The sequence below is a fragment of the Cricetulus griseus genome, chromosome 7 (assembly GCF_003668045.3).
Source record: "Cricetulus griseus strain 17A/GY chromosome 7, alternate assembly CriGri-PICRH-1.0, whole genome shotgun sequence".
In the NCBI taxonomy this organism is placed as follows: Eukaryota; Metazoa; Chordata; class Mammalia; order Rodentia; family Cricetidae; genus Cricetulus; species Cricetulus griseus.
The window spans coordinates 62,015,816-62,042,134 of record NC_048600.1 but is presented as its reverse complement, the minus strand read 5'-3'; the positions used below and the strand labels follow the sequence as shown (position 1 = coordinate 62,042,134).

At 39.5% G+C, this 26,319-nt stretch overlaps 1 protein-coding gene across 1 annotated transcript in view; it reads left to right on the top strand.

Annotated features, from left to right (window-relative positions):
• Window positions 1-26,319, top strand: part of Sgcd (sarcoglycan delta) — a 382,102-nt gene that overhangs the window by 168,840 nt on the left and 186,943 nt on the right. The window contains exon 3 of the mRNA XM_027427680.2: window positions 7,625-7,726. Coding sequence (XP_027283481.1) covers window positions 7,625-7,726 — 102 coding nt within the window. The remainder of the gene's footprint in view (window positions 1-7,624; window positions 7,727-26,319) is intronic.

The window sequence follows — 26,319 nt, the reverse complement described above, 5'->3', positions numbered from 1 at the left end:
AATAGTTTTCTTTTCTCCTCATCAGCTGATGGACATTTTCGGTGGTTTTTGCTTGTTTTTCTCCAAATGGTCCTACATTGAACATTTGTGGGTTATTGTATGGATGTTGGTTTATACTATCTTAGGTAGTTTATAATGTGATTCCTGGGCCATATTATTATAACTACATGTAACAATCAGTCTTTCTCAAATTGCCCTACCACTTTACACTCTCCCTGGTACCACATTAGAGATAGTGTATTTCCATGTCCTTGCCAGCATGAATGCAACTCATGTGTTTGTCTTTTAGCTTTTGGAGCTCCTGGAAGGGGTGTTCCCATCTGAATGTTTTTATACCAGGTCACCTTGCAGCTGGCATACAGCTGGAGCTTAACAGGGCAATGGAAGATATGATATTGAAGAGTTTTGTTTGGACATTAGAATTAATATCAGGCCCTCAGTTTGTTCATTTGTGGAATAAAGCTAATAGTGCAACACCCCTAGAGTGATAAAAAAGAATTAATAAATATAATACAGGTATTGTGATTTGTATAATCTTGGAGGAAAGGTAGCTTTTATTGTCAGTGTTTAAATGTGTGAATTGATGAGCATTTCCTGGACAACCTTTTTTGTAAAACACATCTCTTGATTTTATTGTAATTGCATATTTGGGGAAGGTGAATGGCTTACTGGACTCCATTAGAAAAAGAAGTGATACACAAATGCTTTATCCCAAAGAATTTAAAGTCTGGTGAGGAAGAAAGTAGACCTGCATGGCTGACTAGCTGATGAGACAAGAGAGGAGGAAGACTTACAAGGAGATATGATAGACAACAAGAAGCCCTGAGATAAGAGGCAGGGACCAGGGACTCTGAGATCAGAGAGAGCTGAGCATCTCTGGCTTTGGGACAGCAGCTATGCAGAAGACAGCCTCAAGGAAATCAAAGGATGGCAGAGAGGAGCACAGGTGTAGAAAGGGTATTATTAGCTAGGGGAGGGAAATCTGTAACACTCAAAAAAAGATGGAGAGGCTAGGGAGAGACAAGGATGTAGATAGAGGCCAGCAGGTGAAGGCTTGAGGGAGGGGGAGGGAAGGAAAACTATAATGTATGAAACAAAACTAAAAACAAAAACAAAATGAAGAGTGTTGCATCTGTGATTAAGAAGTTCCATCTTGGCACCCTGGGTTGGCTGAAGCAAGCCACAGGCCTGCCCCCTGTCCCACACTTTGGGCAGACAGGAGCCAGTACAATAAAAAAGTATGTGGTGAAGAAACAGAGAGGAAGAAGCTGAGTAGGCGGTGCACTGTGGAGAGAAGCAGAACAAGACAAGATGGTGGTGATAGGGGTAGCCTGTGCTGCCACCTGGAGCCATGTGATGTCTGGGCCTGTGCTGCCGTCTAGAGTCATGTCTGTGTCTATAGCTTTCACATCCTGGATCTGTGTTGATGATGTCCATGACCTTGTTACTATCAAAGGCCATATGGATTCGTATGGTCTAAGTCACCACCTGAGGCTATATTGATATCTTGGGACCACACTGTCACCAGTGCCATATCAATCTGAGTGGCCTGTGCTGACATCCAGGGCCATGGTGATGAACATCCAGGCCCAAGCTGCAGCTGAGAGCCATGTCTGTTTCTGTGGTCCTGCACCTTGCCAGCCACCTCAACAGAGTGTTCTGTCACATCCTCCTGGGAGAACTGACCCCAATGGGGTGGCTGTGAGGAGCTGGCCCCAACCTTCAATGGTGCTGGGAGAACTGATCCAACCCTCAAACTGCCACATTTAGGGAGCTGAGAGCTAGCCCCACACTGCACACAGGAAGAAGAGATGGCCTGCTGGAGTACATGAAGGGACTGGTCCTGTAGAACAGTGGCTACAGGATTTCCATGACTCAGGCAACAGCATAATATTGGGGGGAAGTTTTGGTGAGGCTCCAATATTGATGGTTTACCAGAATCCAGAGACCTTGAGTCATACTGACAACTCATTGCAATGAACATTTGATAATAACACTGTTTGGGCCAAAGGGTTTATTGCATGATATACTGCAGCCCTGAAGGATACTAGAACAAATGAATATGTGATGGAGAGGTCAGAAAGACAGAGAAGTGAAAAGTTGTTTTATTTTCTTTCTTTTTGGCAGGGAGGCAGCAAGGTTGTAGGCTGGGCATGGAAAGACTGGGAAATGAATGGGATGTGGGTGCATGCTGGGAAATTCCAAAGGAATCAATAATATATATATATATATATATATATATATATATATATATATATAAAGAAGTTTCATCTTCACCTCTGTTACTTCTGTTTTATTATCTTTTAAAATCTGAAAAACTACCAAGATGGTGTAAGATATAGATGTTAAAAGTGACAGTCTAGCTGGATGGTGGTGGTGCATGCCTTTAATCCCAGCACTCGGGAGGCAGAGGCAGGCAGATCTCTGCGAGTTCGAGACCAGCCTGGTCTACAAGAGTGAGTTCCAGGACAGCCTCCAAAGCCACAGAGAAACCCTGTCTCTAAAAAACAAACAAAAAAGTGACAGTCTATAGGGGAAAACACAGCCTGGAAATTCTAACACCCTAACACATGGGCCCAACGATCATCATGGAGAGATGGCAGAAAAACTTGAAGAGTCAGCGGTTGGAAGAACTAGGTAAGACTGTATTCTGGACATGATAGAACTCTTATATTCCTGAACTCATGCAGCTGTGATGGTAGGCAAATAACCTACATAAGACCAAGCCAACCAACATTCCAGCATGGCTGGAGAGGGGCCTGGGAGCACCTACCCATTAGCTGAGGAGCTGTTGCAGTTGATGACTGCCAGGCAGGGTAGAGAGTCAGTTTTCTTTACAGTTGTGGCCCCTGGGAGATTAATTTAGATTTCAGTGATGGCTTAACACCCATGTGCACATGAGCAACAGGGATTATACAGAGTGAATTATTTAATAAAAAGAAGAGGAAAGAGATTGAGGTGGGGGACATAAAGTTGGAGAGTGAAATGATGGTATCTGGAAGTAATTAGAGATAGAGAATGGGAGGTGATGATGATCAAATACCTTGTATGTATGTATGAAATTTGCAAAGAATATTGTATTTAAAATTCTAATTCCCTAACTGCTTCTAAATTCTTTCATTATTGAGTTTCTCTTCTCAAGATGCACTTGTACCCTATATATAAAAACAGCTATGCTTTTGAGATATACAACCTAAGATTTTGTTTTCATCCCTTAAACTTATCATTAAGCAATTAGTGCATGCTGGGCCTGCCCAACCTGGTTGAGAAAGTGTGTTCTAACCATTTGGAAGCTGGTATCAGAGCAGACCTAACTTTAGCAGTTTTGTAACCCCACCCCTACACAACCACTACATTTCCAAAGGTAACTGCGTGAGATTATCATCACTACATGGTTTGGCTGATGAATATTTTGGCCTTTAATATGTGTGAAGGTGATAATATTCTGTAGAAATTACACTTCAGGTGGGCTTACCTTAGTCTGGACTATTGAGGGGTGTTGGGTAGAGCAGTGAGCCATAGCTTTGTTAGCCATGTAATCACAAGGGTCAATGGATGCTAAACTGTGGTGCTCAGTATATTACATAAAACAAATACATTTTCTACCAGTAATATTTTCAACTTATGATCTGTTTCAACTAAATCCATGGGAAGTAACATCATTGTTAAGTTACAGGATGTCTTTATTTAGAATGAATAAATTCTTTCACTTCAAAGCATTTGTTGAATGGGTACTACTTCCCAGGCAAGATTTTAGAAATGGAATGTCTAGTGGTGAAGAAAATAGCCCAAAGCCACACACCCCATCAAGCCCACATTCTCGTGTAGTCTTTGTATTGCCTAATATCATTTCCTGCTTGGTTCAAATCTAATTCATGCCTACCATTAAAACTGCTTCAGGAAGAGATTGCCATGTGAGTGCTTGCTAAAATAGCAGTTGGCTTCACTTCAAGACTCAAATGTGCTGACAGCATTAAAACCTGGCTGATGCTGATGCAGCAGGAAGAACACGGGAGCAAGACAGCATACTTCCTTAAAACCACATTGTAGCACTCCACAGCTCCCAGCCCTCAAGGCCAGCATTCATATGCACCTTTCTTGGCAATGTCCAGATGTCTTGGTAGCTGACCAAGCATCAGACCCTGCCCTGTATTGGTTTCAACTAAGAGAATTGGGGTCACACTCATGTTTGTGGTCCCTTTTCATTGAAGGTACTCTGACACTCTTGAGTGAGGGAATTCGCTTAGGTGAGACTGGCTCTTTGGCTATCCTGCAACTTAAAAAACTAAAATTTTACTGTTTGCACAGGGGAGAAATCAGTGGGTCTTTTAAAATTCACATTATGTATATTTAGTAATAAATATCTCTTTACATCTAATTAGGAATAAAATTAGGCTTTGGGTCTGTCCTGCAGCTACTATCTTAGTTCCACCTTAGTTCAACTGCTTATTGTGCTTAAAGATACAGCCATTTCAGATGAATCTGATGCCAAGATATTGTTGATGAATTTTTGACAGGCTCTGAAGGAGACACTTTAAAGGTGGACAGACATTTAGTTTACCCCTGGACTCTGTTTGTTTAGGCAGAGGCCAACCACATCACATTATTTAAACAACTTACAGAGCAGAAAGGAGACTAGCAAATGAAAGCTTATGATACATGAGCATATGAGGAGCCTCTAAGAAGAATTGGGAAGTTCACAAGGTTGTGGGGTATTTGTAGCCATGAGAGAGATGGAGATAAAAACTAAACTACTACTGTAAGGGCTTAGCCTGTTGTTTGGACAGAATTGTCTTTCTTGGGCTTTGCTTATTTCCCTATCTCTGTTATTCTTTGATTTCTTCTTTTTTTTTCTTTATTGCATATTAAACTGCTACTGGTGAGACACATACATGTCTGGCAGCCTATTGCCTCTCTCTCAGGGTTTGAATGTCTCATCTGGGGCTGTATTAGCAAAGCTGTGTCTATAAATGCCAGATATACGAATATCAGGAATGTGTACCATAGAGGAACATTGTGGTTCTCTAAATCTGTTTTCATCCATAGGCTGACTCATGTTTACAAAAAGGGGAGGGGGTAAAGTGCCAATTGACAATCTTGTCATTTAGTTCCATCCCCGAAATAGCAGCACTGTGTGTATTGAGATACACACCCGATGGCTATGTCTGCAATAGAAAGCTGTTGTGGGAGTCTGAGATCTAGGGTCTTAGTGAAATAATCTGGATAGAATATGTGATGTCCTTAAAGCAAGGAGGCTGTGGGCAGTGACTGTATGAGAGGTTCACCCTGAATTGGCAGGAGCTCTCTGAGATTTCAGTTTTCAAATGTTACTAGGAAACAGAGAGCAATAAAACCAAAGCATGTGCATAGTTTACAAATCTGTAAAACAAAAGAGGACTTTTAAAATGGCATGAAAGAGATGGAGAGTGAACAGGGATAGTGAAGTGGATTGCCATTGTGGGTAGGTGTCATGACAACACACATCAGCATTCCAGTGACTGAGGCCCCATTATTTATACTTTGTTAGAAGACTATGCTTCAAGGATTTTCAGAGCTGGCAAAATTTCAGTTTTTATTAGTCATAATGTCAGGTTGGGGGTGGTTTGGGGGTTCTGAAGTTGTGTTATACGTTCTCTTCACTAAACCAAGCTAGCAAAATAACTGGGAGAGACAGAGTTTCATGTCATTCTGTCTGGCCTAGAACTCAGTGTATACTGAAGATGACCTTGAACTCCTGATGGTCCTACCTCCCCTTCAGTCTTCTGAACACCAATGAAAAAAAGAAGGAAAGTCCAAATTCTGTTAAGTGTCCCTGTAAAATGTAACTTAAGGAAAGTAAATAATGAATGACATGAAAGTTTTCTCAAAAGAATATTCTATCTAATAAATTAAGAATCCAATGGGACCAGCCTATTGCCTGTTTGGAACTTCTAGTTAAACTGGCTCCTTTTTAACAGAGATCAGCAATAGCTGATAAAATCGTAGCAAGAATGCTATGCACCTCTTAGTAGAAAAATGCCCACATGGCAAACAGAAAATTTTCCCCATCCCAAAGATAGCCACACCCTGTTCTCAGAACCTGTGAAGTTGCTACTGTTCTTAGCTAAGGAGAGTTAAAGTTGCAGATAGAATTGTGTGAGCAGGCGATCCTAGAAGGGAAGTCACAAACCAAAGGAAATCACAGAACATTGTTCTATTGTCAGAGTGCTTAGTGGTTATTCAACTGGGTACTACTAATTTTGGGGGTGGGAAGAGGTCATGAACCCAGGGCTAGGAGAAGCCTGGAGAAGCTAGACAACAGAATGTATTCTTATTCAATCTTCTCAAAGGAACAAGCCCTTCCAGCACCTGGAATTTAGTCCCATGAGCCCTAAGGCAGAATTCTAACATTAAGTACTATTAGATACAAAATTTGTGTTGTTTAATACTAATAAGTTTATGACTTGTGGTTCATTAAAACAACAGAAAACAAATACATTCCACTTCCTAGCATATACTCAGCAGGATACAGTCTTTCTTGAAAACTCAGTCTGACACTGGTCAAGATTCCTGATGTAACTGACAATTTACAGAAAACATAGCAGTCAGAGAAACCTATTTGAGATGATAAGGCACAGAAAGAGAAAGGACTTTGTATTTTATTACAATAAAATGAAATACAGAGAGAGGAATGGAGGGGGGATATGAGAATGATGAGAATGAACGAATACAGAAACCTCATTGTCTTGGAAAAAATAGGTAAGTGATTCATTACAGAAATACTGTCTAGAGGCTATAGGAAACTACCTACTATTTTGTCAATCAACCAATAACAGTAGAAAATATCATTCAAATAGGCAAATTATTAGAGAGAAAATATATTATCAGTGATGTGCGAATGTTGGTATGGGTATTTGCTATTAACAGAGAATGATTGTTAGGATTTGATATTTTATGTCTTATATCAAGGACTGATTGTCATGAGGGATTACAATCATATATGATATTTGGATTATTTTTGAGCAAGGGGGAGGGAGAATGAGATAGATATGATAGGTAGCAATATCTATAAATGGATACATGTTGAAGATGGGTGGTAAGTACATAGATGCTGCTGAAGATTTCTACCTTTGAATTAGCATTGATATGGAAAATACTCTTTAAAGTGGTAGTCACTGATTAGACTTCTCAAATGTTTGAGGAGTCAAACAAATCGTGTGCAAACACTGAATTTGACTACAAGCTGTTGGTGTGAAATCTTGGCAAGGAATTTTGGAAATAGCATCGTTCACTTCCACCTAGAGAATCATCCTTTTCACCCCTCCTGCTTCCTTTGCTCTGTGCAGCCCTGGGATGAGGGCCTCCTCTTTCTGTGCAACTCATTGGCTCAGGGGCATTCTCAGAATAGAATTTGCTTGGAATAAGTGAGCAAAAAGAATAATATGCATAATTGTATTGAAATTGCCTCCTGGTATTTTGTGTTCGTTTGGATTCCCCTCATCTCACTCCTGCAAATATTTTTTTAAAAAGGAAAAGAAAAAGAAAGAAGAAGAAGGCAATAACTGTTTCAGTTTTTGACAGCCTGGGGTATTTTGAAATGTTAGCTCATCACATTTTCCCTGTTGTGTCTGTGTGTCTATTTCAGGATGGAATGGGGAACTTAAGAATCACAGAAAAGGGTCTGAAGCTAGAAGGAGACTCAGAATTCTTACAACCTCTCTACGCCAAAGAAATCCAGTCCCGACCAGTAAGTTTCTGATGAGAAGGAAAGAAACTGATGCTCTGAAATCTAAATCTGGGGAAATTACCTTACTAGCCACTGAGATGGGAGATTGAGATGGTGGGTAAATTGGCATTTGGACCTGAAGACTTAGGTAACAATCATAGTTGTGGTGCTACAAACAAGATTATCCCATCATGCCCCTTACATTTGTGGCATAGATGGTAGCAGTCACTGTTTGCCAGCTTCTAAATGATGTAATGAACTAGGAGATAATAAACACAGAAAACCCTAGAACTAAACCTGTGAAGGGCAATATTACTATTATTTTTAATTGTTGACTATTTCAACGTCATCTGTGGAAGCAGAACTAATGAATCAGAACATTGGTTTTCATTTACAGCTTATATGTTGTAACCCATGCTGTCTAAAAATCAGTTCATTATCAGCAACTGTGGCCTATAATTGTATTTAATAACTGAATGTTGTGTCCAGTTGAGGCTGGCTTTCATGCATAATAAGTGTTTCATTTAATTCAAAGGTTGTCATTGTGACAGAAACTATTGCTACTCCATTTTATAGATTGGTGAATTAAGCCATTAATAAATAAAATGTTCAGAATAGATTTTAAAAATCAGAGCAAAGATTTCAATTACAGAAATCTAATTCCTTTTTTTTTGCTAACTAGTCTCTTGCATAAAGTTTTCATTTTTCTTATAGTAAGATGCATGATTCTCAAATGATGTACCTTCATTAGTCCAGGTTATCAAACTTGGTGGCTAATGGTGTTTATTGTTGGTTTGGATTATGGTCTGAACATGAACTGTCCCCGACAGTCTCATGTGTCACCTGGTCAGTCTTTAGTTGCCAGTGCTTTCTTGGTAGGTTGTAAAATAGTTAGGAAGTGGAGGTTTAGTGGAGGAAGTGTGTCACTGAGGAAGGGCCTTCAGGTTTATAGTTCTGACACTCTGTACTTCATCATCATTAGAAAGGTAAGCAAGCAGCATCATACTTGTTCCTCCCACCCAGTTTCCAGCTATTACCATACCCACCATGACACACACAGACTTCACTGTTAAAATGTGAGGCAAAATAAATCTTCTCCCACCCCTATGTCACTTCTTGTCAAATATTTGATCACAATAACGAGAAAGCTAATACCCATCACGTTGTTACATAGGCTTTTTGTAGTGAGACATCTACCCTGCCTGCACTTGTAGTGCTGACCAAGCCCCTTTGGGCGTGGTCACAGAGAGGACCTGATGCAAGTGAGTTTAGGTCAGGGGCCCAGCAGGTGGCTCTCTCTCTTGTGTCCAGTGGGATCACAGGGACACAGATCCTTAGAGACAGAACCTACGGTGGCCATCTGCTTCTTGTGTTAAGTGACTTCTCCCTGAAATAAATTATATTTAACCTATATTTGAACCTAGTCCTGTTAATCATTATCCATGCCTTCACCGCTTTTACTTATTGATTTTGTAAAGAAACAGAGCTCATTGGTTGAAAATGTTTATTAAATCCTTCACTTTGCATATTAAGTCTTTCACTTTGCCTCACCATCCACATGAAAGTAAGACTGACTAGAAAGTTCCTCAAATCATCATTTATATAATACACATCAATTGACATAATTAATGAAATCCAGCAACTTCGTGTAGTGGCTCATTTTATATGAGGGCCATATAGGTCCAGGGCTGTAGTAGACTGGATCTAACTCGTGATGCTAAGACCCTCTAATTGCAGAAACACTATTCCTATCATATCTACAATACAGCTCAAAACCCTCCAGCAAGGCCTGTCAAAATCTTTTTAAAATTGTTTTTAGAAAATGTGTGCATGTATGTGCCACATACATAAGTACACATAAAAAACCTCACTACATTAAAAATGGTGAACATGTCCACCACCCCTAAGAGTCTCTCTGTGTCCCCTTTTTAAATTCTCTATTCCATCAAACCATTCTGTCCTCCCCTGCTTCCAAGAAACCATTGATGTGTCTCTCCTTGACTCTCCTTACTTTGCATTTCTCTGACCTTCATAGATCTGGAGCCATATGTAATGAAAGCCCTTAAATATAAAATACCTTTGCCTTTCCCTGAAGTTTTTCTTTTTTTTTTTTTGCCTTAAAACCATCTATTTAACATCTAACTTACATAAGTTCTGTCTTTTCCTGAAATTAGGCTGTCTTGGTTTGCTGAAAAGAGATATGAGATTGTGATCAAGGGAATACATTTCTCTCTTGGAGAACATTGAGAGACACAGAGGGAAATGGGGAGTTGTTTGCTGTCAGGAGGAACTTGCATCTCTTTGGAATGTCATAAGGGTAAACAAGTGTGTTGACAGAAAATGATAAAGGACAGATTATCAGATCATTAGGGCTAGTCTATAGACCCTCCTCTGTGCAGGTAGAGATTATGGTATCTGAACAAACTGTAGTTCCGCTGTCAAGGAAGATGGAAATGATGATGGTTGGGTACAAATCAATTCCAGCCATCAGTGATGTCTCATGTTCTAACAATACTACTCAGCAGTTTTCCATTCTCCTCTTTCATTCCCCCATGTATCACCACTGCTATGTTTCATGGGCATCTCCTTCTGCTCTTCGACATCAGAAGACTCATGCCCAGTTGACTGAGATTGAGAGCCACACTAAATGGGGTGGAGTAATGAAGAGATAATTGTCTTCAGTTTGGTTTTCTATTTCACTGATCTGAGAACCGAGATAAACCATGCATACAATGTTCGATACTGTATCTGATTACATTAGTGAATGCCAGAGTCCTAGTAGAAGCCCTACAATTAGGATTAAAGTTAGTATGGTGGCAATCACCTCAGAAGATAAATTTATAACTGTGAGTGATATCAGCAAACATTAATTCCTGAATTACTAATACATATCTAGGCTGAGTATTCAAAGCCCCAGAGAGTTAAATTCCATTCGTCACCTCCCTGAATGGTGGGGGCAGTAATGCCTAGTAAAGGAACTAGGACTTGCCTTGCTACCAAAAGCTCAAACAGACATAAACTCCATGACTGCAAGTCCCCATGATATTACTACTGAGCTAGCCTTCAGTTTTTCCCATCATACCAGCTAGGTGTGATAAGCTGTCACAATTGGGGATTTCCTACTCAATAGGGATAGCTGGCTGGAACATGCCACTGAGCCCTTGAGAGGAGTGAAGGTGTGAGGAAAATGAATCCCCAAATAATGAATGATGCAGAAAATTGGGCCTGGTGGTATTGGATCTATCTATTGACAATTTCCTGTCAAGGTGAATGCATTTTAAGGGATCCACCTTCCACAGTGTTGGCTAAGGGGAGCACCTAACCATTGTGAACCTCATTTCCCACAGGCATCACTTGACAGAGCTGCTATTTTCCTTTTCTGATGGGCAAGAATAACAATGTCACATTTTTTCTGAAATTTCCACATCTGTTCATTTGATTCAGTCAAGAGAAGAAATCTGACCCTCACAAAGAACAGAGGATCTAATGAAGTGGGCTGATGTTTCTGAGGGTACATCTGGGCAATACTCTCCTCCTCACTGTTTCTAGTCTAGCAGTTTCAGTCACGGTGGTCCATATCCAGTCACTGCAGTCATTTGAATTTTGTGTCCTTGATGTCCCTTGCTGCTATGGTTCTTTGCCCTAAACCCTTGGTTTACAGAATTGCAAGTGTATATACCTCATCAAGGAGTAAATACATTATGTTGTATTTTTCCCTTTCAAAAAGTAAGAGGGAATATTTATTTTTAAAGCAGTGGATTTTAAATAAATATTAATAATCATTACTCATTCTTCATGGCTTGCTTCTTATTTTTCTCTCCTATGCCTAAGTTTTCCATAGTCATCCAGTTCTTGTGTCCCCACCTCAGCTTTTACTGATTATACAACTGACAAATACAATTGTACACATTAGAGGCATAAATCCTTAATGATGTCCTGATAGGTATTGCAAAGTGACCACAACAAATAAGACATTTTAACAATCCTTTTTGGTTGCCATGCAGACATTTCTAAACTGACTTCAAATGAATAATGTATACTAATAACTTCAGAGCTTCCATGTTACACATTGAACTTATTTATTCGATAACCAAAGGTCAGGACCCAATGAGTACATGTCTGCACTTCACCTATCCCACCACCTACCCCTAATGACTACCCTTCTATTCACTGTCTCTCTGAGTTCAGTATTTCCTTTTCTGCATTGCACTGTGATCATGTGGTATTTCCTTTTTTGTGTAATTTCACTTAGTTTACTTTCCTCTATTTTGTTACAACTGAGAGAGTTTCATTCATAGGCATCAGGCATATTCTATTGTATAGACATTTGAACATCTAATCATCTATTAGAATATGCTTAGATTGACTCCATGTATTTGCTCTTAACTAATGTTGAAATAAACTCAGAGTACTGACATCTCTTTGCTGTAAAGATATTTTTACTGGCTTTATATTTTCAGAGCTTTATCACTATGTCCTATGAGAGGGGATTTTTTTGTTTGTTTTCTGAGGAGTGTGCATAGGTTCTCATCTCATAGGTACCCACTGCCAGCAGCATGTAAGAATTTTGTTTTCTGTACATATTTGTCAGCACATACTGTCTTTCTTCTTTTTGCTAATGCACCTCTAACAGATGTGAGATAACAGCTCCTACTTTTCATTTGCATTTCACCAATTGTTAGCAATATTCCTGAGCACTCTTAACAAGTCTGTCATCCATTGGCAAGACTTTTTTTGGGGAAAATGACTTATCAGGCCCTTTGCCTTTTCTTAAACAAGTTACTATTCTTGGTATAAAGTCCTGTGCACCTCTTCATATATGTTTACTTCAGTTCCTTGTTAGATGCTGCATGTTTTGCAGATGTTTTCTCTCCCTGGAGAGGTTGGTTCCTCACTTTGGTGAGAAAATGCCTTTGCCGTGCAGAAGCATTAGTGTGTATTTGTTTATATTTTCTTTTGATGCCTTTGGTTTTAGTTCTTATAAAAAGATGAAAAATTATAGACAAAATCAACCTCTCCCATTTTTCTGTTAGCCATTTTATCAGCTTAGGTCATACATTTAAGTTTTAGTCCATTTTTGAGTATCAGTTAAGATTAAGATTCCATCTTTCCCTACTTGCCTTCCTTGTCTCTACCTTCATATGCAAATGTGTATATCCAGTTTTCTCAGTACCACTTACTAAAGGGACTGTTCTCTCCCCGTCATGATTCTTGGTTCTTGCAATAGAGAGCAGTTGATTGTGTGGGCAATCTGCTCTGTTTGGCTGATCTGTGTGTTTGATTTCATTCTGGAGGCATTCTGTTTTACTTGCTGTAACTGTACAGTCCAATTTGCCATCAAAACCTATGAGACCGCCATCTTCTTCATTTTTCATTGTCTGCATGCACACTGGCAGGTGGTAGCATTCTTGGAACTTCTGCTGGAGCCTGAAGCTGTGACTACCTATAGCCATTCCTCACTCTGTCTCAAGGACATGCCTCCTCTTGTGTGTGTGTGTTTATCCTTCTAATCACTACACAGATGAAGCTCAGGTTGGGAAGAAAATTTTGGATTCTGGATGTTTTATTTGAAGGGAAAATATCAGAACTAACGTGGGGTGACAGACAAGAGCACTGATCATTTAGTTGTAGTGAGATATGCAGAAATCAAATGAAGGCTACATTGGTGTCTCTGGAATAAGCAAAACAGCTTCAACTCCCAGCTGAACATATTGCACACAGAACAGTATTTTCCATGCCACTTGCATGGAACATGAGCATCTTGCTGTCTTTAATTAAGAAGTTAACTGGACCATGAAATATTGCCTGAGTAAATAAAAATGATTTGTACTAAGTCTGAGTGGGGCATTAGGCATCTTTGCGTTTCCTTGCTCACACATAAATCAGGATAGTATTACACATGGAAGGGTCATCCATAACCCCATCTGTACAGTGAAACCAGGCACCATTCCCCCATGTATCTGCTTACATGTGGTAATTTATTGTGGCCAATACTGGAAACCAGCTGCTTGCCTTTTTTAAAAAACAGACAACAAATTATGAATAGATAAACTCTGACACTAGTTTGTTTGTTTTCCTGGTAAACAGATGAAAGTATTCAAAGGCTTTTGGTTGCTGTAGAAGTAAAAAGACTGCTGAGGTTTTTATTCTTCTTTTAACAAGAGAAGTTCTATTTTTTCTTCTTAAATCAAGTTATAAGGACTCTGGAGGACTTTGGTCAGGTGTCAGTTCCATTTACATTAGCCATGATTGTGGTATAAGAAGTAGGCATAAGCTTGAAGTCTGAGACTGTCTAATTGTATGCCTTGAGGGTCATTGCCATTCAAGATGCCTTTGAAATCTTTCTCATGCCCCATCCATCAATTTGGTCTCATTGTTTTGAAGACCCTGGATCACTGAAAGGCATTATTTTTTCAAGCTAATATCATACCATAAACACTCCTTCATCTGGTGTGAAGTATTTGCACAAAGGGTTGGTGATGCCTCACAAAAACTAAAGTACAAATATATTAGCTAGAGGTTATGAAATGGGTCAAGGTTGGGAGGAGTCAGATTAGCTAAGAGAACATAAGGGAAGACTCAAAGCCTAGAGTGTGGCTGTGAATTATCCAAAGAGAAAGAATCTTATCCCTAGAAACAGAACTCCAGAATTTATTTAAAACCTCTTGGATAGGAAGGGAAGTTAATGGTGGCAAATTAGTGTTTTGGGAAGACTACTGATTGAGAGTTTGACAAGCTAGTTCTCTTTATAATGACTTTTGGATGAGCAGTGAGCCTTTGAATAAGCTCCTTCATGTCTCTGCTTTTTTGTCTTTTCATTTGCTGTTGCTTGTTGAAAGTCATAGACTTCATTAAGCAGTTTTCCCTTGGAAACTCAAAGTCAAAGTGATGGTGCCAGAAGTCTGTTCTACCACCTACCTGATGCCCTTGCTACCTGCTATAAGATACTTGAGGTCCTGAGTGGGTTCCCCATATCCAGTTTGAAAGCTACTAGCCTCACTCCATCTTCCAAGTCTGCTCCAACAACTTTCACATAGAAGCTTTCCCAAGATAGCCCATCCAAAATACAACCCTGCCCAAGTATCTTTGTTTTCTTATATCACTTATTACTACATCATATCAATTTATGTAGTATAGATGTAAATTGTATTCCTATCTACTTGCTTATGTGAGTCCTCTGTCCCAGCAAATCTCCTTAACAGCACAGACTTAGAAGTATAATACTAAGGGTGTGTATTTGTCCCAATATAGTAATATTAACCATTTTACTATTGATAGGTATCTTGTCATATCATCAGTAAACCTTACACACACACACACACATACACACACGACCAGAGTCTAAAGTACTGCCTTCCTCCATTCAGCTCCTGAGTCTACTCATTTACTAGGTATGTGAGCTTGAGCAAATGTCTTGAACTGTTTTTGTGACTCACATTAATCCCCAAGAAAATGGGCACAATTTCAATGTAATTATAACTCATAAGCCTATTACAGCAGTGTGAAAGGGAATATGTAGCTTATAGGACAGTGTCTTGAATACAAGTCAATAAGTTTGAATATAATTATATGTTGCTACCATTTAAAATATTATTATTGTCACTTTTTAAACCCTGAAGTTCCTAGTCTCATGTCTGTGATGGGGTAGGAAGCAGAGTTTCATTTAACCAATGAATATTCTAAGTCCATTCTTGTCAGTTAGAAACAGGGACAAGTGTCTCCTTTGCAGGAGTTTGTATGTTAACTATAAAAGAATTATCTTTTCATGAATATGTGTGCTTTAGTGATGTCACCTGGTCCTGTTTGTACCAGTAGCCTGCGCTGATGCAATGACTGGTACATACTGATGGAGGACTGCCACATCTATGCTAACACAATGGCCACCTGGTGCTCAGACTGTTTCTTGATATTTAAAATTTAAGAACTTAACATTTAAGACCTAACAACAACAACAAAATGAATGCATGCCAGAGTCTGCTGTGGTTTGATTGATGTTCTTTAAATGGTAAGAAAAGTCTAGTTTCAGTCCAGGGGCATCTCTGAGCCTGTGGTGCCTCTTGAGCACTTGGAACAATGATGCAGAAAGGAGCTAGCTTTAAGGATAGCTCATGGTGTGTTATATTCCTAAAAGCTTCGTAGTTCTTCACAATTAAATTGTTAGAAAAAAGTTACTTAGCGTTTGTTTTTCCTAATGTTTCAATCAAAACAGACTCATCTAGCAATGCTCACAGTACTGGGAGCTTCATAATTGATGTTGTGTACTGTACTCTTGATCTCAATTTAAAAAACCTTGTTCCTTGTCAAAAATCACAGATGATTGTTTGGAAGATGTCATTTCAAGGGTTGAAGGGAACATTTTTTGACCTATGAAATGATAAGCAAATCTGTGCTGTTCCGCTGATTTTTTGTGATCTCTGGAAGCAGCAAAGTGTAACCTTTTGCTGCAGTGCACAGTCAATTATTGCCAGCAATGTTTTAAATGGCGGTTGCCTAAAATTATGTGTGCGGGACTCTGAATCTCCCGGAGGGATTCTGTTTTTATCAGCAGAGTTTCTGCCCCCAGGCAAATACTAAAATGGTCTGTGAAGGAAATGAGACTTTTAAGGCTAATAAAAATTCCTCGGATGCACCTGTTGTGTGTTAGAGGGGAAGGAAGAGGGAAGTGTGAGGCAGGCCAGCAATCACCAAGGTGAAAGAAGGAAACGGTGAGCAGGCCAGGCTCTCCTCCTTGTTTGGTGCAGTAGTGAGCCTTGCCCCAGCTATGGGGCCACAAAGCCCATTATGCAACATCAGAGTCATGGAAATCCAACTGCCTTCTCTCAAGAGAAAAACGCAAGTACAGATGGTAGAATAATTGAAATGATCTACCATCAAGCTATATAGATTGGTTTTAGCCCTCAATGGAGGCTCAATTTTGTTACTAAACATGAGGGGAATATTTATGGCAAGATGAGTTATTCCTAGATGGTAGCTCATTAAGACATAAGAAATGGAGTTGGGTTCATTTTTCAGTTATTAGCATAAAACCATTTGTTGTTTGTTCCTCACTTCAATGACAATTTTGTTGCCTTTCCAATATATTTGTTTTTACTTCTTTTTCTATCTGAGCTTTTTGAGAAGTGGAAGTCACTAACTACCATGCTTCCCATCACTTCCACAAACACTCCAAGGAGTCACAGCATTATATAAATTAGCAAAATGTGGGGCAAGGAGAGCTATAATTGAAATGTGTCACCTCCATTCGACCTTTAGTGGCTTATGTAAAAGTAGGTCCTTTAAGAGATAATCAGGTAGATCTATGTCTATCGCCATGCACGAAACTTAAGTCCAAATGGATCAAAGACCTCAACATAAATCAAGTCACACTGAACTTATTAGAAGAGAAATTAGGAAATACCCTTGAACAAATCAGTACAGGAGACCACTTCCTGAACATTACACCAGTAGCACAGACACTGAGATCAACAATTAATAAATGGGACCTCCTGAAACTGAGAAGTTTCTGAAAGGCAAAGAACACAGTCAACAAGACAAAACGACAGCCCACGGATTGGGAAAAGATCTTCACCAACCCCACATCCGACAGAGGGCTGATCTCCAAATTTACAAAGAACTCAAGAAGCTAGTCTCCAAAACACCAAATAATCCAATTAAAAAGTGGGGTACAGAACTAAATAAGACAATTCTCAATAGAGAAATCTGAAATGGCTGAAAGACACATAAGAAACTTTTCAACATCCTTAGCCATCAGGAAAATGCAAATCAAAACAACTCTGAGACACCATCCTACACCTGTCAGAAGGGCTAAAATCAATAACACTAATGACAGTTTATGCTGGAGAGGATGTGGAGAAAGGGGAACACTTTCCACTGCTGGTGGGAGTGCCAACTTGTACAACCACTTTGGAATTCAGTATGGAGTTTTCTCAGGAAAATGGGAATCAGTCTACCTCAAGATCCAGAAATTCCACTCTTGGGCATATACCCAAAAGAAACACATTCACACAATAAAGACATTTGTTCAACGATGTTCATAGCAGCATTATTTGTAATAGCCAGAACCTGGAAGCAACCTAGATGCTCCTCAACTGAAGAATGGATAGAAAAAATGTGGTACATTTACACAATGGAGTACTATACAGAAAAAAAAAAATGGAAACTTGAAATTCGCAGGCAAATGGATGGAACTAGAAGAAACCATTCTGGGCGAGGTAACTTGGTCACCAAAAGACAGGTATTGAATGTACTCACTCTTATGTGGATTTTAGACATAAAGGATTACCATCCTACAACCCACACTACCAGAGAAGCTCATAATCAAGGAAGATCCTAAGAGACATGATCCCCTGGAGAAGGAGAAATGGACAAGATCTCCTGAGCAGATTGGGAGCATGGGAGCAGGTGAGAGGGAACTAGGAGAATGAGAAGGAGAGAAGAGCAGGGGTCAGGTGGACATGATGGGGCAGGGAGGTTGACTTGGGGAAAGAACAGAAGAGAGCAAGATAAGAGATACTATAATAGAGGAGACATTATAGGTTTAAAGAGAAATCAGGCACTAGGGAAATGTCTGGAGAGCTACAAAGATGACACCAACAATCTAAGCAACAGAGGAGAGGCTACCTTAAATGCCCTCCCCTAATAATGAGATTGATGACTACCTTATATGCCATCCTATAACCTTCATCCAGCAGCTGGTAGAAGTAGAAGCAGACACCCACAGCTAAACCTTGAACTGAACTGAAATCTGATTGCAGAGAAGGAGGACTGATGAGCAAAGGGATCCATACCAGGCTGGTGAAACCCACAGAAACAGCTGACCTGAACAACTGGGAGCTCTTGGTTCCCAGAGTGTTAGCTGGGAAACCAGCATGGGGCTGATCCAGAACCCCTGAATGTGGGTGTCAATGAGGTGACTTCAGAAATCTATGGGGTCACTTGTAGTGGATCAGTAATTATCCCTACCATAGGAATGGACTTTGGGAGCCCATTCCACATGTAAGGATGCTCTCTGAGCCCAGACACAAGGGGGTGGACCTAGGCCCTATTGCAAAGGATATAACAGACTCTGAAGACCCCGTACGGAAGACCTCACCCTCCCTGGGGAGCAGAAAGGGTATGGGATAGTTATGGTGTTAATTCGGAGGGGGGGGCAGAAGAGGGGGGAGGGAGAGATAACTGGGATTGACATGTAAAATAATCTTTCTAATTAAATTTTAAAAAATTTAGGGGTTGGAGAGATGGCTCAGCGGTTAAGAGCACTGACTGTTCTTCCAGAGGACCTGAGTTCAATTCCCAGCAACCACATGGTGGCTCACAACCACCCTGAATGAGATCTGGTGCCCTCTGCTGGCATGCAGGCAGAAGACTGTATATATAATAAATAAATAAAATCTTAAAAAAATAAAAAAAAAATAAAATAAAATAAAAAAATTTAAAAAAGAAATAAACAGGGATCATCCATTGTGGTTTGAGACCATTCTAAAGGAAGATCATAAAACATCTGACCTTTCCTTTTCACTGCTTGAGAACACACGGTCCTCTCCTTGGAAGGATACAGCAGTGAGAGAGCATCTTGGCAGCTGAGAATAGCCCCTACCGTATGACTGAACTTACTTGTACATTGACCTTGGGCTCCTTGGCTTCCAGAGCTGTGAGATGATAAATTTCTATTGTTTGTAGGTTATTCTATATGGAATTGTTTAAGTATAAGTACAAACAAGAATTGGATTGGAAGTCATTGTGAAAAGAGAACAGGAAATATCAGGAATAGTAGGTTGAAAGGGCAGATGTGACTAGGGAGATGGCTCAATGGCAAAGCACTTGGTGCACTAGGTGAGGATTTGAGTTTGAATTCCAAGAATCTGTGTAAAGCCAGGTACCATAGCAGTTGCCTGTAATTCCAGCTCTCCTGGCTACATGAGAGGCAGAGACGAGAGAATCCCTATAATCTCATAGGCCAGCTAGTCTGATGAATGCAGCAACACCCGAAGAGACCCTGTCTCAAGCAAAATGAAAGATGAGGACGGACATCTAGAATCATCAGGAAATTCACAGGGTTGTCTAATAATCAGGTTGTTGCATAAAAATAAATTAAAATTTAAATGGATAGCCAGCCACAACTCAGTAATGAATGGTGGGTCGTCATTACCCTCTTTACACAGATAAATACAGAGAACTTTTTCTGTCTGAGTACTTACCACCACACATACCACAGGCTAACTAAGGTCCAGTGAGACTCAGTAATCTTAATTATAAGGTCAACCTGTATATGTTGGGTTTTTTTAAGATGGCCTAGCAAAAAAATCTATTTTTTAAATTACCCCTGGGGTGAAAATAACTTAAATAACCCATAAAGCTTAATGTTGTTAGGGCTTATGCATACAGCCTTCTTCAGTAAATCCATGGTCCAAGAGAGCCATGAAGAGTCTCCTAATTAAAGGAGACATTACCCTGTAAAGAGTTGTAGACAATAGAACTGTAATGTCCTCGGGATAACTGAAAAATTACTACCAACAAAATAGTAGGGATTAATTACACATTTTAGTTAGTTAGTTAGTTTGTTAGTTTTGGTTTTTCAAGATAGGGTTTTTCTGTAGCTTTGGAGCCTTCCCTGGAACTCTCTTTGTAGACCAAGCTGACCTTGAACTTACAGAGATCTGCTTGCCTCTGCCTCCTGAGCACTGGGACCAAAGGCATGCACCACCACAGACTGGCTATTTTTTTTTTTTTTTGATGCAAGATTTCAGGCAGCCCAGGCTAGCTTCAAATGCCTAACATACTGGAGGTGGAGGATGACTTTCAACTTTTGACCTTCTGCCTCCATTTCCTGAGTGGTGGGATCACAGGCATGCAGTACCAGGCAGGGTTTTATGCCATGCTAAGGAACAATTGCAGGGATCCGTGCATGCCAAGCCAGTGCCCTGTGCATTCAAGGACCTCACCAGTCCTTGGTAGAAAATTTTAAAGTATTCCTAAGACCCTTCTGGCTTATGGTTCTGTTTCAATATTGGCTGTCTTTATCTTTAATAGACAAAAAAAAAAAAGGATTTGCTGTTAGAGAGATTAAATAAACTAATAGGTATAAAAAGCACCTTGCAAAGGGCATAGCCCACAGTAATTGCTTATGAATGTTTACTGAATTTGAATCTAAGCTAAATGAGCCCAATCCTCCCTGCTGAAAAGCCAGCAGATACAGGGCTGGTATAAAGGTAACATTTTACTCCTTTGTGGTGGCCCTATGAAGAATCTGTGTTGTAGTCATCTTACTAGAGATGAACAGTAAAAGCTTAGAACATAAATCTTATATCACAGTCCAACTGTATTGTCTTTTTTTGAGATTTATTTTTGTTTTTGTGTGCATGAGTGTGTTGCTAGCATGTTTATAAGCATACTGCTTGCCTGCAAGTGCCCCAGGAGTCCAGAAGAAGATGCCAGATCCCCTGAAGCCAGAGTTACAGATGGCTGTGAGCTTCCATGTGGGTGCTGGGAACTGAATTCAGGTCTTCTGCAAGAGCAATAAGTTCTCTAAACTGCTGGGCCATCTCTCTACTCATTTATCCCACTCCACAGAGTGGATTTTAATGCGGATCTTAAATGGAATGTTCTACTATCTTGAGTAGTAGAAGATAGATATAGGTTATGTTGTGTTGTTTACATGGCTTCTTTGTAATTCAGGGAAACATGAATACCTCTTGCTAGTGCTATGAAGATCAGAGGACCTCACCACCACCACTCCCCCTTTTTAACCAGTTAATGTCTTTTCTGGCCATTTCTCATACTCCCTGTCTTGGCTTCTATTATAGTTTTCTCCTCCACTTAAATCACAGATCCCCTAGCAAGACACATTAACCTGTGCCTTGTAGGTGGCATATACCCCAGGATAGCTATGAATTCAGCACAACACAAAATGGTAAACTGACTTAAAACATTATGAGATTTATTTTTACATTTTTATTAATCATTTGCATAGTTCTTGAGCACATACTTTGTAGATGACAACATCATCTTGCAATGTCATAAGTTGGACACACTTGATGGATTGTATCATCTCCCTGGCCTCTTTCTAATTAAGCCTTTTACTTAAAACTGTATTACAGTACCTGTTTGTGAATGGTCAAGGACTGTGTACAAATTAACTCGGGTACACACCAATATACAAAAATCACCATGCTATTTCAGTGAAACTTAGGTCGTGTGGATATGTTTTAGTTATGATATCAAGCTATTTGATTTCTAAATGTCTAAGTACTCTGCTCATTTCTGAGTATGTCAGTGTGAAACACATATGAAATGTTTGAAACTTTCAGAAACTTTAAAGTTCCAGAGACCTGGATGTTCTTAACTATGGTTCTCTGTTTCAACTATGAAACCCAGAAAGCATTAGGGAGTATCTTCTAGCTCTATCAGTCCCTCCAAATTCTACTATAGATGCATAGGAGAGAAAGTAATTTGATGGGTCTAATAGTTGTCCTAGAGCTTAGTCATCTTTTGGAATCCCTTTGGAGAAAAATTGTCTCCATCCTGAATTCAACTTGCCTTATAAATTCTTCTCCTTATGATATGTGCATCATGATTATCTTCCCTTGAATTGTTTCTTCATACCTTTTTAAAGATTTAAAGTGATGTGTAAGAGTGTGTGTTTGTGCATGGGTATGTGTATGTGAGTGTGGGTGCTCATGGAAGCCAGAAGAGGGCACCAGATCCTCTGGAGATAGAGTTATAGGTGGGTGTGACCTGACATGGGTGCTGGTATCTGAAGTCAGTCCTCTGCTCTTAACCCCTGAGACATCTCTCTAGCCCTGTTTCTTGATTCTTATCAACTCAAAAAAATCCCACAGCACGCCCACATATACAGTAAATATTCTTGGATATAATTGTTTTGCTCTTTTTAAACAAAAACCCATATATTTTAGATATGAGAGTGATTATACATACCTGAGACTATGGTGTCATTAATTTGCATATTTTCGGGTCTGGTCATTACTGGCAGATTGAGAAATAACTATTTTTCATAAAAAATAAAATAGAAATAGCTATTTTATACATTTTGCATACATATACTTGTAACCAAGTATAAGTATATCTGTATTCATACTGTTGTGAAATTTCAGTTTGGATATTCAGTTTTTATTTGTTTATCTTGTGAAGATTTACATGTTAGGGTTGCATGGGGCTTCTCCTAACTGTGGAGTCCTCAGATAATGCAGCTTTAATGCACAGTAGGAATTGTATAGAATTTAAAGTTCTACCCTCTGTGTGTCCCTAGTGGTGGGCATTGTATTACTTGCATTTCTCATTGCTGAAAAAAAAAAAACTGACAAAAGCAAATTAAGGAAGAAAGAGTTAATTTTTGCCTCATATTTTATAGGCATATAGTCCATATGTCAGGGAAGATGTGGCATCAGGAACACAAGGCAGTTGGTTACCTAACATCCATGAAAAAGAGAGATGTGAGTGTTGTTGATCCTGTGCCCATTCTCTTTCCCCTTTTATTTGGGTCAGGAGCCCAGTCCATGGGCTTGAGCCTCTTATATTCAGGATTGGTGCTCCATAGGTCAGTTAAAACTCTCTGAAAGCATTCTTACAGACACATCCAGTAGTGCATCTTAGGTAGTTCTACATCCAGTAAAGTTGGCCATAAAGATTAACCATCACAGGTGCCTATCACTTGCTCAGGTCTTCATTCATTGCCTTTCTTTTTTCCATATTGTTGAAATGCTTGTGGTTTTGTCATATTCTGATTCACTATATTCAGATCTACTTTTAAAATTTCTATGTGTATTTTCTCCCTTAACTGTGATATAAATTCCCTCTGTTTAACTATAAAGTTTTCAGCCATGCTAAAATGACACTTCTATTCCCTTTATGGAAATGCTCTTGAGATATTTCCATTCCTCTGGGAACACTTGCAATGGGGCATGTATAAAGAAAGTATAGCACAAAAGTACTGTGCATGTGATTTAGGGCCAGATGGAAACTGATCTGAAGTGTGGCTTTGCCCATTTCTAGTTTTGTAACTTGTGGCATGTGATTTGACATCATATTATTCAAATCATTGAGTTTTCATGAAACTCGAATCAGTAAATATAGCATTTTTCCTGCAGGCATACCTGTTGCTTAACCTGGTATAAGTGACCACTGTTACAAGTTAAGGCTTGAAAGTAGAAGAGAACCCTGGAGAAAAACTTGATAGACTGATTGCCGGCCACTTCTGTGTTGCAGGAAACATGAATCTTCCTTTCATTCATATCCATTTACTAATTCCAGTTACAATGGTCAGATGTCTGATTTTGAATTCTCTCAAGATTGTACATTCTTAGCTGAAGCAAATGCAAAGAAAAAAACCTCTTTTTCCAGAGAGAATCATTTCCCAGAGGTGTCTGTTCAACCCATATATGCAAATAGAGCCACAATGGTTTCATCGGAAGTTATTCAGAAGGCGACACGCCAGCATGAGCCTTAAAGAATGTTACTGGGGCTTGCTACCCATTGGTTCACAGGGTACACCCACAAGGAAAAGAGAAACAAAGCAAAGGTAGGTAGCCCCTCTTGGCACAGTTGATTGACTTTAATAGGTCCTGATTATGCTGCTCATATTCCATGAAATTAAAAAGCTTACAAATGTTATGAGCCATTACCCTTCCATTTAAGGGAGCTTATGACATGTTAGCAACATTTAATGAAATTCTTCTCAAAATGCCACAGGCAAACTCCATGAGATTCCATGTTCAAAAGCAACTTAAGAATTGTTGCAAGGAGTCTGTCCTCTTACCTGCCTGCCTTGGTCAGGGCTGAGACCCACTCATAAGCTGATGGGAGTTTCTCATCAACAGAGGGTGGCTGTCAGGTTTCTCAAAGCATTTCTGATTTTGCCACAAACTCTTCTACATTTGCATAAAACTCTAGAAAGAATGGCCTGTGAATGTGTGGGCTTATTTTTATGGCCAGCATTCAAAATAGACTACATCTTTATATATTGATAAATTTAAAAACTTAAATCCTTTCTGTTCTGTATTATCAATATTTGTTGACAACATTCAAGTGAATATCCCAAAACTATACTGTCTATGCTGTCTTCTGTGAACTGTGCAGCATAATTTGGGAGATAAGCCTGTTGTAAGAAGACAATTAACACAAAAGCAATGAGATGATTAAGTCCTAGATTAGGCAGTACTTATTATTTATACAATAATAGTACAGAAAATAAAAAAATAGTTGAAGGGGAGTTTTATATAATGTAAGATGAGTAGAGAGATAAAAGCTATTATGAGATAATGAATATTCTCTGCTAAACAGCTTTTCATTTTAACTTTTATTAAGGGATAGTTAACGACAATCTTCATTCCTGTGCTTGCATATTAACATCCTAAACACCTCCCCATCTTGTTGATGATTTCTTCTCCTACCTTTTGAAATTCTATGGTTACTGAAATCTTTTTTTTTTCCTGTAAGTCCCCTGGTTAAAAAGCAGATCACACTGTTTTAATAAATAAAGAGAAACAAGCTACAAACTATGCCCAGTGGGTGGGCATATGAAGCAGGTGGAATTCAAATCCAGGTATGAACTAATCTGGGATGTTGTTTCCTATCTTGGTGTTGATCTTCTTTGAAGAACAGCTGATATCATGGAAGCACCCACTGCATCCCCCTTGATGGTGGCCACTTTGTAGGCTGGGGTCCTACCATAGGACTTCCTTTTGTATTCAGCTGGCCATCACAATACCTGGCACTATATAATTGTCAAACAGATATATAGTCTGTGAAAAACCTCCAACACATAGCATAATTAAACTGAGACTTTATTTGAGATCTCACTATTCTGTCTGGGTAGGATTGTTGGGGGTGACCCTCTTGTCCACATTTTCATGAAAACTGGGCAGCCCTGGTGGAAGTTCTACCCCATCAAAGGTGTGATCAACCTGGTGGCACTACAAGGAACAAAATGCAAGCTTCATTCACAGATTTTGTGTATCTTAGACAAGAAGTTTACCCATATTTCAAACCCCCTTTGGTATGCTCTCTGAGACACGTCCTTAATTTTGTAGCTCTGAGCCTTAAAGGAAGGAAGCTAATTCACAGCAATGACTGGACCCATCACCCTCTGATTCCATCAGTCTCTGATTTGCAAGTGGCTGGCTGGAGCTTTAGACTCATGGGAGGCAGAAGGAGAGTGGGCTTGTTACCCAGAGAGCCTGTTAGGCTGCCTGCTTTCCTCCAGAGAGAATTGCTTTGGAGATTTCTGGTTCTAGAATTATAATGCTGTTCCTACACAAAACAGCAAGGAAGGCACATTGTTCTTAGGCAAGCTGATTCATATGCTATTCCACAAAGATGCTTCTTGTCTTCTATAAATCCATTAGGACAGCTGTGTGTCACACTCAACCCACATATGTCTTGTGAGAATGGATCATACATCTTTTACCCAGATAATTCTGGGGATAAAGGCTCTCTCCAGAAGCAACTTAGGGGAGAAACGTTTATATTTGACTTACAATTTCAGGTCACAACTTATCCTTTCAGAGAAGTCAAGGCAGGAACTCAACCAGCTGGCCCATTGCATCCACAGTCAAGTGGAAAAAGGTAGTAAGTGTGTCTCTGCTTTCACCTGTCCTATA